Source organism: Daucus carota, chromosome 2 (genome assembly GCF_001625215.2).
Source record: "Daucus carota subsp. sativus chromosome 2, DH1 v3.0, whole genome shotgun sequence".
Taxonomy (NCBI): Eukaryota; Viridiplantae; Streptophyta; class Magnoliopsida; order Apiales; family Apiaceae; genus Daucus; species Daucus carota.
Window position 1 is genome coordinate 46,262,195 of NC_030382.2, and position 14,451 is coordinate 46,276,645.

General features: G+C 37.5%; 2 protein-coding genes and 1 non-coding gene across 13 annotated transcripts; 2 read left to right on the forward strand and 1 right to left on the reverse strand.

Annotated features, from left to right (window-relative positions):
- Window positions 1-239: 239 nt before the first annotated feature.
- On the forward strand, window positions 240-7,963 carry LOC108209195 (U-box domain-containing protein 6). 8 transcript variants are annotated; one of them, XM_064087822.1, is made up of 9 exons: window positions 243-726; window positions 1,025-1,093; window positions 2,241-2,654; window positions 2,865-3,947; window positions 4,059-4,122; window positions 4,477-4,662; window positions 5,078-5,185; window positions 5,505-6,691; window positions 6,908-7,963. In XM_064087822.1, the coding sequence occupies exons 5-9, from the start codon at window positions 4,072-4,074 to the stop codon at window positions 7,692-7,694; spliced, it is 2,319 nt and encodes a 772-aa protein (XP_063943892.1). In that variant the 5' UTR covers window positions 243-726; window positions 1,025-1,093; window positions 2,241-2,654; window positions 2,865-3,947; window positions 4,059-4,071; the 3' UTR covers window positions 7,695-7,963. The 8 variants fall into 8 exon arrangements, with proteins under 8 accessions (XP_063943896.1, XP_063943892.1, XP_063943894.1 ...); XM_064087821.1 differs by having other exon boundaries at window positions 244-726; window positions 2,140-2,654; XM_064087824.1 differs by lacking the exon at window positions 1,025-1,093.
- A 307-nt stretch (window positions 7,964-8,270) lies between these two features.
- Window positions 8,271-8,343, forward strand: TRNAK-CUU (transfer RNA lysine (anticodon CUU)). The gene has a single exon. It is a non-coding gene; the product is annotated as a tRNA-Lys (tRNA).
- A 262-nt stretch (window positions 8,344-8,605) lies between these two features.
- On the reverse strand, window positions 8,606-14,181 carry LOC108209366 (uncharacterized). 4 transcript variants are annotated; one of them, XM_017380230.2, is made up of 9 exons: window positions 13,779-14,181; window positions 12,564-13,265; window positions 10,851-12,010; window positions 10,496-10,736; window positions 10,165-10,386; window positions 9,810-9,983; window positions 9,412-9,609; window positions 9,201-9,314; window positions 8,606-9,064 (listed from the first exon to the last, which is right to left on the reverse strand). In XM_017380230.2, the coding sequence occupies exons 2-9, from the start codon at window positions 13,245-13,247 to the stop codon at window positions 8,732-8,734; spliced, it is 3,126 nt and encodes a 1,041-aa protein (XP_017235719.1). In that variant the 5' UTR covers window positions 13,248-13,265; window positions 13,779-14,181; the 3' UTR covers window positions 8,606-8,731. The 4 variants fall into 4 exon arrangements, with proteins under 4 accessions (XP_017235719.1, XP_017235721.1, XP_017235720.1 ...); XM_017380232.2 differs by having other exon boundaries at window positions 12,564-13,248; window positions 13,779-14,045; XM_017380231.2 differs by having other exon boundaries at window positions 12,564-13,268; window positions 13,779-14,045.
- Window positions 14,182-14,451: the final 270 nt, after the last annotated feature.

Sequence of the window (14,451 nt, forward strand, 5' to 3'; positions counted from 1 at the left end):
CTTCTCACATAACTAATGACTAGTGTGATCGATGACAATTAAGATAGGTCGGCATTTGTCGGCCGATGAATCCGCCATTCACAAGCTACTGTAACTGTATATTCTTGAGAATCATTTTTTTTTTTTTTTATAATTCAGTGTTCAAATCAGTTTACACGCACCTCGACTAATCGGAAAAACAGACTCGTACCTGAAGGCCCGAACATGCCCACTTATATTTTTAAACACTAAGAAAAAAAGCAAATACTTTCAAGAAAGTTTTATACTACAAGCCAACTGAAATTCTATTACTTACGGTACCAGCTTTTACTCAGGCATAAAAACATCCAAACAAGAACCAATGAAGATGGGAGCTAATCTGCTGCAATTCATTTTTACAACTTGATGAAGAAGCTGCTGCTGCTGCCTTTGATTACTGCATAATAATAATATAAACCCTGTAATGCCCTGTTTGGTAACATGGATTTGATTTCAAATCCAAGATTTGTGCAAATCTCTTGTTTGGCAAATTTTAAAAATTCAGAATTTGGATTTGTTCAATTCCATCCAAACTTAAACACAAGTCAAAATAGAATAATTTGAAATGCCATTCCAAAACATGTCATTTGAAATAAAAAAACTAAACGCACACTCCAGCTCCTCCTTCCCGATCCACTCTGCTGCTCGCTCCTCTTCTCCCCTGCTTTCACGCTGCTGCTCGCTCCGGCCATCCTTCCGTCTCCGAAGGTGCAATTCTCCCTCTCTCCACCTCTCTCTCTCCCTCTCCCTCTCGCTCCCTCTCGCTCCCTTTCTGCCTCTCTCTCTCTCCCTCTCTCTCCCCCTCTCTCTCTCTTCCTATCGCCCTCTCTGTATCTCTCTTTCTCCCTGTCTCTCTTGCCAGTATTGGATTATATTGTTATCAATTTGTTGCTTAATTTGATATTTATATGTATATATGTGCGTGTAATTGATTTCAGTGCTCTGATTTTTGTAATTAGGGTTTAACCTTCTGTATATAATCTGTGTGTATATGTATATTGTCCAGAACTGCTAGATGGCAGGTGATTTGAATTCTATCACAAAGACCTAATCTGTTGCCTATACAGTAGACGAGGTAAAATCAGGTTTGGGTGTTATATATTGTAAAAATTTGAATTAGTTGAGGAGTAATGATTCTCAATTATAGCCTACTCACTAGGTGCGTGCCTCGATATAATATTTCGGGTACACATTTCCGATTTGTACACATTTCGCTCAGACTATCTGCTACTGTAACATACACTGTATTCACATAAATACGTCCATCTCTCCATGTTATATAGACCCCTCTCAATTATCATTTCACTGCTAGCTTAAGTGTTTGCGTAATGGCAAAACGACTAAAGCTTCGCATCTCCAGAGCAATTACATCTTCCTTCCAGTCCTGCCATTCCAAAGACCCTTCCGTTTCGAATACAATCCAATACTGGCAAATCTAGAAACATGAAAGTTGTGCTTTTGGTCAGTTTAATTAGGAATTTGAGCTATAGAACTAGTTACAATCCAAGGAGTCTCAGTACACGCAAACCTTACCTTTAGTCTCATAAATAAAGAGCACTTTGGAAATAAATGAAGGAATAATATAGAGAAATATATACTAATTAAATGAGCACTAACCCTCTTCCGCATGAATTCGATTTCAGCAAATAGAAGTTCATTTTGCAGTTTATATATTCTGAATCAGTACTTCAACAAGTAATTCTTATTAGGAAATAATCAGCATATTCTATGAATGTATAAGGACCTTTTTGGAGCGGACTCTGCAAAGTCCATTCTGTAGTTTAGTTTCCAGGCCTTTAAGATCCTTGGCTGGCAAAGACCCCAGGGCTTCGCCCATCAGATGCCTGTATTATATGCAGATGTTTTGAATTCTAAATCTAGAACTGTATAATTAGGTCGTTTTGTAACCTTCTTCCTGAATTTGAAGTTTTTTCTAAGTATATAATTTAGACTTATATTATAAATAATATGTTGAGACCTGTGGTATTTCTGTTGCGACTTTGTGCTTAAAGATTTATGATTTAATAAAAAACCTGTGAAAGTGAATTGAATAATTTTTAGAAGTCTGCCTATGTGTCTGCCTATGATTTATGATTTCACTGCTCTCATTTTTGTGATTAGGGTTTAACTTTGTGTATATAATCTGTGTAGTTGTCATTTTAAATTTCTGCTCTCATTTTAAAATTTTAAATTTGTGTATATAATCTGTGAAAACATGGAAGAAACAACATATATGCAAGAGGTTGAAGAAGAGCTAGAAGCTATGGAAGCAATTGATGTGGAAGATAAAGAAGAGGATTTCATCTCAACTGCTCGATCTACCAATGAGTGGACTGAATTTAGAGATCAACTTGCCAAAACAATGTTTGAAGAATATCTAGTAGGAGGGACTGGAGTTCTATGACTTTTATACATTTTTTCTATGTGGTTCTGTGGGTTGTCATGTTAAAGTGCAGCACGATTTTCGCTTGCATTTATAATGGATTCATTTGATTGAGAAATGCCAGCATTCTTTCTATTTATTTACATACATACAGCTCATAATCTAAAGTGTGAGGGTCTGGTGTACTTGATCCTAAACACTTGAATCAGAATGTTACTGGCCTCTTCTGCTGGGAAGTCATCATCTGATTCAGGTATACTTTTTTGTTCAAAGATAAGGTAGAATCTTTTCTGAATTTTGATTGTGATATTAACTTGTAATTCGAAACTGTTTATTGGGTTTTTGTTTTTATCAAAATCTTGGAAATTTATGAAAGATGGAAACTCCTATACTTGCTCCATGTTTTAATCTTTCTGCTTTCTCAGTCTTTTTCCTCATGCTAAAGTCTTTATGCACATTCCAGAATACTATTACTTGTCGAATCTCGATCAGAATATTGCTTCAATAATTCAGACAGTGTATTGTTTTAAGCCTGATGGTGACAAGAAGAACACAGAAGGTGTTGGACTTGTTATAAGAGAATCTGAGATGGTTTACAAAGCATTCAACTTCGATCAAGAGAAGCTAATGAGGTTAAAGAAGTTGATCATGGAAGACGGGACCATCAAGAACTGCTCCACATTTGTGGCCCTCACGGCCTTGGTGTGGCGGGCAAGAACTGAAGCTCTTCAGATGAAACCAGACCAACAACTCAAGCTATTATTTGTTGTTGACGGAAGATCAAGATTGGTGAATCCTCCCTTGCCGAAGGGCTATTTTGGGAACGGGATTGTGCTAGCGTGTAGTGTGAGTAATGCCGGAGATTTGGTGAACAAGCCATTGTGCTAGCGTGTAGTGTGAGTAATGCCGGAGATTTGGTGAACAAGCCATTGTGCTAGCGTGTAGTGTGAGTAACGCCGGATTGTGCTAGCATTTCAGATATAATTTCAGGTTTCTGCAGTATAGTTATCAGTGCTTGATTAGCATTTTTGTGTTAAGGTTGAGATTCTTGAATTTGGTATTTTTGTTTGATCAATTATACATGTCTCTGTGAAGTTTTTGTATTTTTGTTTGAATTTTATCTTAGACTTTATTTGTAATTTTGAATGAGATTAAATATCTATCTTCATGTATCGCCAACTTCAAAATATTATTTAGATAAATATTCAAGTACGCATTTGTGATTAAATTTGGAGTTATGATTAAGTTTTTACGTAAAAATTTGTTTAAATTTCAAATTCAGCTTTTGAAATACTAAGATATCCCAAACAGTGGATTTGGATTTCAAATCCAGGATTTGAAATTCTAATATTCCCAAACAATGGATTTGGATTTCAAATTCTGGATTTCAAATTCTGGATTTGAAATCCTACATTTCAAATGAAATCCATGTTTCCAAACAGCACCTAAGATTCTTTAACCATCAGCTACTCCTATATATAATTTGTTTCCTCTTCATTCTTCAAATCACCGGTTGTGTTAATTGAGTAACAACACAATATAATGTGTATAACGTTTACTTTCCTAATCTGCCCCACTTTATTTCGTTAATTTCAACTTTATTCAGGCAAATTCTGTTTTTAGAAGCTTATATTGTTTCAACATATGAATTTTACAGGAATTTTTGAATCATGGATGCCGCTGAGGTTGAAGAACATTTATTTTCACTCGGAGAGCCAAGGGTATCCTTCAATTTCTTTTTATTTCATTACATTATGGTATTTACTTTATTCCCATGAGCGTTATTTTCAGATGACTTGTTAATTGCACTGGGTACTTGCTGGTTATTTACTTGAACATTTTAAAGGGGTTGTTAGTTACATGATTTACATTACCTGTCTGTTGATAATAAGTTGCAAGGAGCGATGTTACTCATCTGTTTAAGAGCTCAGTAGCGAAGAACGATCTTTTTTTTTTTTGTATTATATTCTTCGATGCATTGATGTGGTTTGGGTTTTTTGTGCATGTAGTTTCTATTTGCACATCTTTGTAGTCGCTACTAATTGAAATTGAGTATAATTTTTTTGTTGTTGCAGTTACATGGTGATATGTGCAAGATTCTATCGGCTATATATGGCAAAGTGTTTGCCATCTTTCCCGATCTAGAGGCTGCTAGGCCTAGGAGTACGTCGGGCATACAGGCTTTATGTTCTCTGCACATTGCACTTGAGAAGACCAAGAATGTTCTTCAGCATTGTGCTGAATGTAGTAAATTATACTTGGTAAGTCTAATCTTGTTCACTTAGGTCACAGATGCACCATATCATACTCTAACTAAGTAAATGAATTTTCTATGGTCAAATTTATGCATTGAAAAGTTCATTGAGTTGTCTGATTGCTGTATCGCGTATGACTTGTGAGCTTATTGCATTAATTGCGTAACATCCAAATAAATTGATATCACCAGCAAGACATTTGGTTTTTTTAGGAAAGAATGAGTGGGAGAAGTACTGCCCCAGGAGCATCTAAGGCGCTTATCTGTTGTGTTAATGATGAATTGAGCTGTCTTATTGATTTGTAAATAGGTAGTAATTGAATATGAATAACTGCTGATCTGGGCTTGTGGTGTAAATATGCTTTTCTCCCATATATAACATCCTTGGGCAATTTTGAAGTAGAACAATTTCGATTGTGCAGGCTATAACTGGGGACTCTGTAGTTCTAAAATTTGGGAAGGCCAGATCAGCTCTTGAAGATAGTCTTAGGCGGGTAGAAGATATAGTTCCACAAGCTATCAGTTGTCAGGTATTATTCCCTAATCCCTAATCCCTTTCTCTTTCATGTTCCCTGTGGAAATCTGCATGAGGCTCATAATTTTTCAAAACAAGTCAATAATTAGTCAAAAATTTATTCATTGTAATCATCTGCTGTAATTTGAATGCTAAAAATATGTTATCTGACAAATCACTCATATTATTAACACATGCATGTATATGTTTGTAGTCAGCTTCAATTAAAGACAGTCCCATAAATTTTCGCAAGTTGCCAAGTTTTGTAATAATCCGGAAACCGTAATTTGATTCCATTTACAACACAAGAATTCTCAGTGCTGACATTCTTTCAGATTTTGGAGATTTTAAGCGAAATCCAGGGAATTGACTTCGTAGTTGATCCATTGGAGAAGCAGGTGGGGGACGATATAATTGCATTGCTCCAGCAAGGCAAAAAATTCAATAGTGGCTGTAGTGACACTAATGAGCTGGAAGCATTTCATCAAGCCGCTTCTAAACTTGGCATTACCTCCTCAAGAGCGGCCCTTAGGGAGAGAAGGGCTCTGAAGAAGCTCATAGAGAGAGCCCGGGTTGAAGAAGACAAACGCAAAGAGTCCATTGTGGCTTATCTCTCACATCTTATGAGAAAGTATTCAAAATTATTTAGAAGTGATTTTTCAGACGATAATGATTCACAGGGTTCAACACCCTGTTCCCCTACGATTCAGGGGTCTTTTGAGGGATATGGCGGGCCTGAGAGCAATGGGCAAGCCTTTGAGCGGCAACTGTCTAAACTCAGTTCTTTCAATTTTAATCCAAACTTCAGAAGATCAGGCCAAATGGCTGTTCCTCCTGAAGAACTAAGGTGTCCAATATCTTTGCAACTCATGTATGATCCAGTCATTATTGCTTCAGGACAAACATATGAGCGAATTTGCATTGAGAAATGGTTTAGTGATGGGCACAATACCTGCCCAAAAAGTCAGCAACACCTCTCTCATCTTTGTTTGACTCCTAATTACTGTGTCAAGGGCCTAGTTGCGAGCTGGTGTGAACAAAATGGAGTTGTTGTCCCAGATGGTCCCCCAGAGTCCCTTGATCTCAACTACTGGAGACTGTGTTTGTCAGAGAGCGAATCTGCAAACTCCAAAGTATTACAAAGAATAGGCTCTTGCAAATTTAGGGGCATGAAAGTGGTTCCTCTAGAGGAGAGTGATATTGCCGAAGTTGCTGAAGGAAATGAGCAAGAGGATGTTTCTGCAACTGAGGGTGAGGCTGAATGTGAAGTTAATACATTTGATAAATATGAGGAGTTCCTGACCATCTTGGACAATGAAAAAACTTTAAGGAAAAAGTGCAGAGTTGTAGAACAGATAAGGCTCCTGCTGAGGGATGATGAGGAAGCCAGGATTTGTATGGGGGCCAATGGTTTTGTTGAAGCAATTATGCAGTTTTTAGATTCCGCCATACAAACAGGGAATGAAATGGCTCAAGAAATTGGTGCTATGGCTCTTTTCAACCTAGCTGTTAACAATAACAGGTAAATACATGTTTTGACTGGAACTAATTATCGTGATTTCAAGCAGAACTAAACCATGGACCTATAGAATTGCTCGAATCCCCATCTCCCCTTGCTCAGTTGAATTTGTATACCATGTTTCCAGCTGACTATTCGGTTCCATATGTTTTTTTAACTTTATCTTTGAAGGCCTTTAAAGTGTAGATTCACAACCTCATATTGGATTTTTTTTCTCAGAAACAAGGAATTGATGCTAGAAGCAGGAGTGCTTCCATTGCTTGGGAAAATGATGGCAAGTTCAAGTTCTCTTTCATCAGCAACTGCTGTTTACCTGAACCTTTCATGCCATGAAGAAGCAAAATCAATCATCGGGTCGAGTGAGGCAGTCTCCTTTTTACTAGGAGTCCTGTTAGGAGAAAGTGATTCACAATGTAAGATGGATGCACTGCATGCTCTATATAATCTTTCTAGTTTGCCCTCAAATATACCTCATCTTTTATCAGCTGGCATCATCAATGCTCTACAAGCTTTGATAAAAGATTATAATGACCATACATGGACAGAAAAATCTGTAGCTCTTTTGCTAAACTTAGCTTCAAGTAAAACAGCAAGAGATGACATCATATCAGCGCCAGGCCTTATTAGCGGGCTGTCAGCTATACTGGATATTGGTGAGCCTATTGAGCAAGAGCAAGCTGTAGCATGTCTTTTAAATTTATGCAGTGGAAATGACAAGTGTTGTCAATTGGTCCTTCAAGAAGGGGTGATTCCTTCACTAGTTTCCATATCAGTAAATGGAACTATGAGAGGGAAACAGAAGTCTCAGAAACTTTTAATGCTGTTCCGAGAGCAGAGGCAGCGGGAACAGCCCCCAGTTCAAGTTGATGATATGCCTGAAAGCAGTGAGATGTCCCTGCATCTTAAAGAATCAAAACCTGTATGCAAGTCAACTTCAGGGAAAAAATTAAGCAAGAATTGGAGTTTCTGGAGAAAGAACAAGAGTTTTACGGTGTCCCAATGTTAAATCCCTTGTAATCTTGCATCTCAAATTCCCGACAATTTGTAAATTTCTGATACCTCACCTTATCAGGTTTTCCTCTTGAGAATAGATGTATAGGTTATGTAATTTATGGATTTTGTCAGGTCTTACCAATTTGTAGTCTAGGTTTACATGTTTTTTCAACATAGTTCAAGTCTTGGATTACACTTTTAAGCTAGTCTTATGGCTCTTAGACTTGCATGTTACTGTAAATGTTGGGGATAAAAATGCAGATGAGTTTTCACTTCTTTCCCTCCTCTGTATTTCAAATTATCTCCAGATAGCAATCCCTCTTGCTTTAAGAATCCTTAGCCAATTACTTTACATAAAGTCATAAATTGTGACATGTGGTATTAAAGTTGGTTAGGAATTCATTTATTATGTTTAGGTACTTTGTACCTCAAATACTTATTTTCCAAAATAATTAAAGACCGAGTATTGAATTTTGACAAAAGTACTTTATATCACCAAGTATTTACGAGAAATAAAAATAAATAGTATTATATATGTTGCCAAAAGTTAGCTATGAAATTGGTATGATCGACTTCCAACAGACAAGTAGCCCGTCTAGCTCAGTTGGTAGAGCGCAAGGCTCTTAACCTTGTGGTCGTGGGTTCGAGCCCCACGGTGGGCGTGTTTTTATAATTCACCGTTTTATGTTTTCGAGCCCCATGGTGGACGAATTTTTCATATGGTATGCATATTTTCCTGTGATACCCCTTCTCCACACCTTTGCTATAATTTCCTCTTTCATTTCCAATATTAATTCAACACAAGCATCCTTAGTCATAACTTGATCTCCTTGTCATCTGCTATTTCTTTTTAGTCCTAGAGAAATTCTAGTATTATTTCATAATAACAAATCCAGAGGGCTTAATCGGTTTACAAGTGATACAGGAGCTCAAAAATTCATATTCGTACTTATTACATAAAAATAAACTCTTCCAAGCTCAAAAGAGGAAAAAGAACCATCATTTTGCTAATGTACATGGATGGGATATAAGAAGAAATCTACAGCAGGCCTATTCACCATCTCTCCATACCTCCCGAAGGAGCTGATATCTGGCAACATTTCGACCACCCTTTTCGTTCAACTTTATGTTAGGTCTGGTTGAAGGTTGTGAGACAAGCAGGTTATCGCTGAGGATTGAAGTCAATGGAGACTCCAGCTCATCGAGTTCATCGTCGCTAGCATATGCTTTTCGACGCACTGATGATCCGCTTCTGCGCAGTTCATGGCTGCCCATTTCTCCAACAATGCTTGAAAATGCTGCTGCTGCAGGTGGGTGGTAGACTGTAGGATTTGCATTGCATGGAAAAACTGTGAGGGATTCTTCCACAGTTGCTGCAGCATCCTTCATGAAAAAAGAAGACACAAGGAAAACATGTTTTAACATGCATTCTATCACTTAGATACTGAACAAGCAATAAAATAGCCTGCGTTAGATTTTCCAAGACTGAAGGTCTAATAGTTATAACAGACATACTTACCTCAGAATCCAAAGAATCTATAACAGAATCTGGAATTGGTTCTGGACAGAACTCGTCTGGAACAAAATTGATGAAAACCCTTCTGATAAGTGGTGCAGAAAATGTTGGGCAAACCTTGAAAAAATAGAGTACGCAAGCAATCAGTATTTAAGAAATATTGAAGAATATTTGAAGTATTTGAATCAAATGCTCTAGAGTTGGAAGGACCAACTTCTCTTCTTGTCGGGGCATCAGCAAGCATTTCAAATGGAAGCATCATAAGATCACTCAATGCATTGAGGAGACGGAAGGGCTTGAAAGATGTATCAGTTTCTACTTCCTCGTAATCACCAAGTCTGTCAGTATCTTCATGAGAATCGTTATCCTCAATGCCGAAGAGGTCTGTCAGCCATCTTGACCAGTTGCCAATCTAGTGTCGTACGAAATAGATGTTAGGACTTGAGATAGAAACTATCAGTTCTTATGGCTAACCGAGAGAGAGAATCTCATTACAGGCTCAATAACTTCCACTTGCAGCAAAATTAAGTTACCCCATAACACAATTTTACCAGCATGACGATAAATAGATAAAACAATACACAACCACCACAATGATGTGATAATACTCACAGCATTTTTCAATTGTGCTCCAGCACCAAAGCTTGATCGACCAGAAGGTACTGGTAGGACCTTAGAATCAGCTATGGGATCAGATACAGGATCTGTTGGCATTTCTTCAGCTGATTCACGAAGAATAGCATTAAACATCGCCACATCTAGTCTACTCACCAACTGCTCCATTACCTACAATGCAGTCATTATGCTGATTTAGGGCCCTATATAATCATATCGCAATGTACTGTTAGATACGACACTTTTGTGTCCCAATAGACGGCAAACCGGCACACTTTCATAAAGGAAAAGTATCAACTGATAAGTTTCAGATGTTAAAAACTATACTACATCAAGTAAGACAACATCATACCAATCTAGCCAATACAGGTAAGCAGCCACACTCGTGCCCTCCAGCTCGAATTGGGCAAAGCCTTTCACAAGCATCTTTAAAAGCCCTTTTCCAAAGTTCTATGGAGTTATTTCCTTGCTCTTGATCTCGCAAGATATGCTTACTTCCAGTTGTTTTTCTTGAACCTGAACTGATTGTTCTACTACTCTTTGCAGCTGCAGGCTGCATATGCGGAGTCAGAGTCTGCAAAGGGCAAGTAAATTAATTTAATAAGTGAACACTTCTAGTTAAATTAAAATTTCGATTATAAGAACTCGAATGTTAGCAGGTCAAAGAGAACCAGTAAAATGACCTGCCACCACACAGACTCGACAATTCGAGAGAATATCCAAGCTTCAACTCTTTCCAGTGCTGTAGTAAATGTCACTGGGTCCTCCCAGTCACCAAATTCTTCAGTTGTTTTAACTTTTCCATTAGATTCATTTTTACCAATACAACTTTTAATGCATGGTTCGCTGGAAAGTCGCAATTCCCCGGCAGTCTTTCTGACAATTGCTCTTAACATAATTGAATTGGACAACCAGAAAGTTAACCTGCAGACATGTGAATTATACCTGGTGAAACTGGCAATATAACAAAGTGCCCCATACAGTCACATTCTCATTTTCTGTCTAAATAGAACATTTAACTATGTAATTGATACATACCTTGGAACATCATTTCCACATGCTTTGGCAACCAAAACTAATCCTGACACAGCGGCCCTTGCTGCACTAGCTCTTTTATCTGAAAACCTTGCTCTGCAAGCATGAAGATAGAATCTAGAGAGGCGCCGGGCAGGAGCATGGACCTTGTTTATTGAACCACCATGCTCCGCAACAACAGAATAAAGGGAAACCTCAAGGGCTGCTGCTTCCCTCAATTCTTCTTCAAGTATCTCAGCTTTAGATTTCCACTCATTTTTTTGGTCAGAGCCATTCACTAGTTCTTTTCTTCCAAACGTTGCAGTATTTGTAAGATTACTTTGAGCATCATTAACGCCACCGACTTTATTAATCTTCTTCTCATTCTCATTATACATTTTGGCTTTAGCTGGTTCTAGTGGCAACTGCACAGAATTCACATGTTTTAGTTTGCTATCGGTAAAAGGAGTTCCCTGACCTCCAACCACTTTCCCATTGGATGCCAAAGTAGTACTCCTTAATGTGCCTTGCTTTCTGGCAGCATTTTGATAAACTTTACTAGCAACTTTGTTTCCTAAACCTTGTATCTTTTCATCTGATCTTTGTTCATCATGTGAAATTTCTTGCTGTTCTATTTCCAATTTGCCCTCTGTCATATCAATATCTAAGTTAGTAACAATGGTTGCCTCCACTTGGCCACTTTTTTGATTGGACGGGCTATCTGTATATGCATTGCCGGCTACAACCCTGACTCCAAATTTGTCAAAAATTTCTTCAGCAAGTGGCAAAGTACTTGCTTTAGTTCCGTCTACGCTGCTAGCAACATTTTCATAAAGGCTGTCACTTGTGTTTTCTTGTTCTAAGCTATTCATGATGCCCATAGAGTCCTTACTCGAGTCCAGAAACTGAGGAAATGAGGAAGAATATTGAACTGGAGGATCACATTCTTTCTTGATTGATGTGATGTTCCTCTCTGGAAACTCAGGAAAAGAAACATGATCATTTGCTGGCCTCTCCACACCAGGGACCAAGTCTTTTGATAATAAAGTGTGTGAAGTTCCACTTGGACGTTTAAATGCTTCTGTCTCTGGATTAACTTTTGTTGTTGAAGGATATACCACCACAGGTAGAGCAGGCTCTGGTTTTATCCTGCCTGTGTTTTCTGCAGCTATATTCGATCCAACCTGCATTTCTCAGAGTGATAAACATCACATACATTCTATTGCACAAAATTGACCTCAAGACCAAGGCATACTACAAGTAATTACATCAAGGTAAAAGACACTATTCGCAGTTAACTTGGTTCATCCCTAATCAAGCTGTGTCAAAATTATACAACCTCATGTCCTCGTCCATATATTTCCACAAAGCTATAGTCTGGAAACAACAAAGACGACAAACAATCACCATATACAAAACTAAACAATATACAGTTAACCCTCTATAAATTATTAATAACCTCAAAACCATGAATATTATTAATTTATTAAGATTAAATATATACTGTATTTATTATGCTGGAACTGAAACAATACTATATACTAGAAGTAATTAACTATCATGGATTATAAATCATGAATTTATCAAGGGTCTACTATAACTTAATTTATCGCCAATGGACATGTATTCAGGTCTATATCAAAATTTGAAACTGAACTAAAGCTTATCAACTCGAGCATTCTTTAATTACTATAACTAATACTATATAACTAATAGGTCAAGGAGCGCAGTAATTACCTTCTCACTTCTGTGTGGTGAATTTGCAGCGTCAATAGCAGAGGAGGCAAAAGTCCGTGATGAATGTGAAGAAATATCATCATCGTCATCGGTAAAAGAAGCTATCTCGGATACATCGTCATTTTCTTCATTCCTCGATCCTGGAACAGAATCTTGCCTATCTTTATCTAGAGAGACTTGTTTTGACAAGCCAGTCTTAGGAGTGGAATTAGAGCTATTTTTATCAACCTGTTGTATTCTAAGAAAGAGAACAGGCTGCTTTGTGTTCTTAGAACTCTTCTTGCAGCTCACTGGAGAGCTTACAGATACAATATCTTCGATAATGCCATAATCAGCAAGATTAATGATGGCTGTTCCTAGCAGTTGTCCTTTAGTAACCTTATCTTTTTTAGGTTCAAACAAGGAAAATTCCAACAGGTTCTTCTGATACTTCTCACTGGATCTTTTTTCTCTACGTAGAGTCACAGGAAGTGTAAATGCCTCATTAAATTGAACACTGCTATCCCCAGTACTAGAAGTGAGATAGCCAGAATTCTGATCACCATTTTCCCACTGAAGCAATACAGACTGCACCGATCTGAGAGACTGAGATGGAGGCCAGGGATTTATCTCGCCTACATAGACAACGTAATCAACTTGAACAGAAGCATCTTTTCGATGCTTTGATCGAAGCCCGAGAACCATCCTTCAAAAATGAAATTTCTGCTGATTAACACCACAAACACAGAATCAGCTTAATTTAATACACTCACAACTAGAGCAATACTACACGCAAACAGATAGATGCATCGACCCCCTTCCACATCAGCCAAGCCACTAACACACATAAGCAACCATAATCATTCTATATGCACACACAAGTACACATACAAACATGTATAACAATGCTTGATGGGCATACACGCATGAAAAAGAACTCAACTTTAAGCTTAATCGAACCAGGAGAGAATAAACTAAGAGACAAGTTAAGAATATATCGAGTTCAATATACAATTACACAACCTTAAATCAATACAATAGAATCAAGTTTGAACATCAATCAAGTAACCCCATCAAGAAAATCAAGATCAAATACAAGTAACAAGGATCCAGAAGACTACTTAACAAAAAGACAGCTCAAATCAAGACTATACCACAAATAAAAATGTACCCAAAATCTGTAAAAGCCAAATAAACACAATATCAAAAGCAAAATTGATAAAATGAGTAAAGTACCAGGAGAATGATGAAAAAAATTGCAGCTTTGAGCAATAATAATAATAATCTTTATAGTGTCTTGTCAGCTTTATTGGGTTTTTGCAGCTTTTGGTGGGGAGGTTAAGTGAAGAGGCAGAAATATAAAAGAAAGTGGGAATGCATGAAAGGAGTAGAAAAGGGTAAGTGAAGATACAGCAGAATATGAAGAAGAAGACAGAGTTGATGGTGATGGGGATGATGTTAGAGTGACACACAAGTCCTTTTCACGGACGAAACCTTTGATGCATATCTATAACTTCAAGTTTAAAAGTACTTACTAGACAGTGAAAATGAAAAATCTTGGTAATGTAGATTTAACAGTCTGTTTGGTTTACCAGAATCCACGAAGTTTAAGCTGAGTTTGGGGAGACACGGTTAATGGGGAAGAGAAGGCAGACAAGTAAACGAGAATGGACTGTAAAGTAAAGGAGTTTGTAAAGTGAATGTGAGAGCATGGTTGTGTTGTGGCCTTGTGGGACGCATGAATGTATTTTCAAATATTCCCCAATTATTTCGTTTGTGTATCTTCGACTCATCATTTTCTTGAAATCTTGAACGTCCTGTGGTACTGCTATTTTTGGGGTTTTTGTTATGTTTCCATTTGTGTAATCATACCATTTTTTGCTCGATGCCGTATGTAGTTCTCTATTTT

Excerpts from the sequence above, each read along its gene's own strand:
- LOC108209366 (XM_017380230.2), bottom strand. The coding sequence starts at position 13,247 with ATGGTTCTCGGGCTTCGATCAAAGCATCGAAAAGATGCTTCTGTTCAA. Across the intron at positions 9,984-10,164 it reads TACCTGTATTGGCTAGATTG|GTAATGGAGCAGTTGGTGAG; the intron begins GTATGATGTTGT and ends ACTGCATTGTAG. Across the intron at positions 9,065-9,200 it reads TAGATTCTTTGGATTCTGAG|GATGCTGCAGCAACTGTGGA; the intron begins GTAAGTATGTCT and ends TTTTTCATGAAG.
- LOC108209195 (XM_064087826.1), top strand. The coding sequence starts at position 4,072 with ATGGATGCCGCTGAGGTTGAAGAACATTTATTTTCACTCGGAGAGCCA. Across the intron at positions 4,663-5,077 it reads AATGTAGTAAATTATACTTG|GCTATAACTGGGGACTCTGT; the intron begins GTAAGTCTAATC and ends TCGATTGTGCAG. Across the intron at positions 6,692-6,907 it reads CTAGCTGTTAACAATAACAG|AAACAAGGAATTGATGCTAG; the intron begins GTAAATACATGT and ends TTTTTTTCTCAG.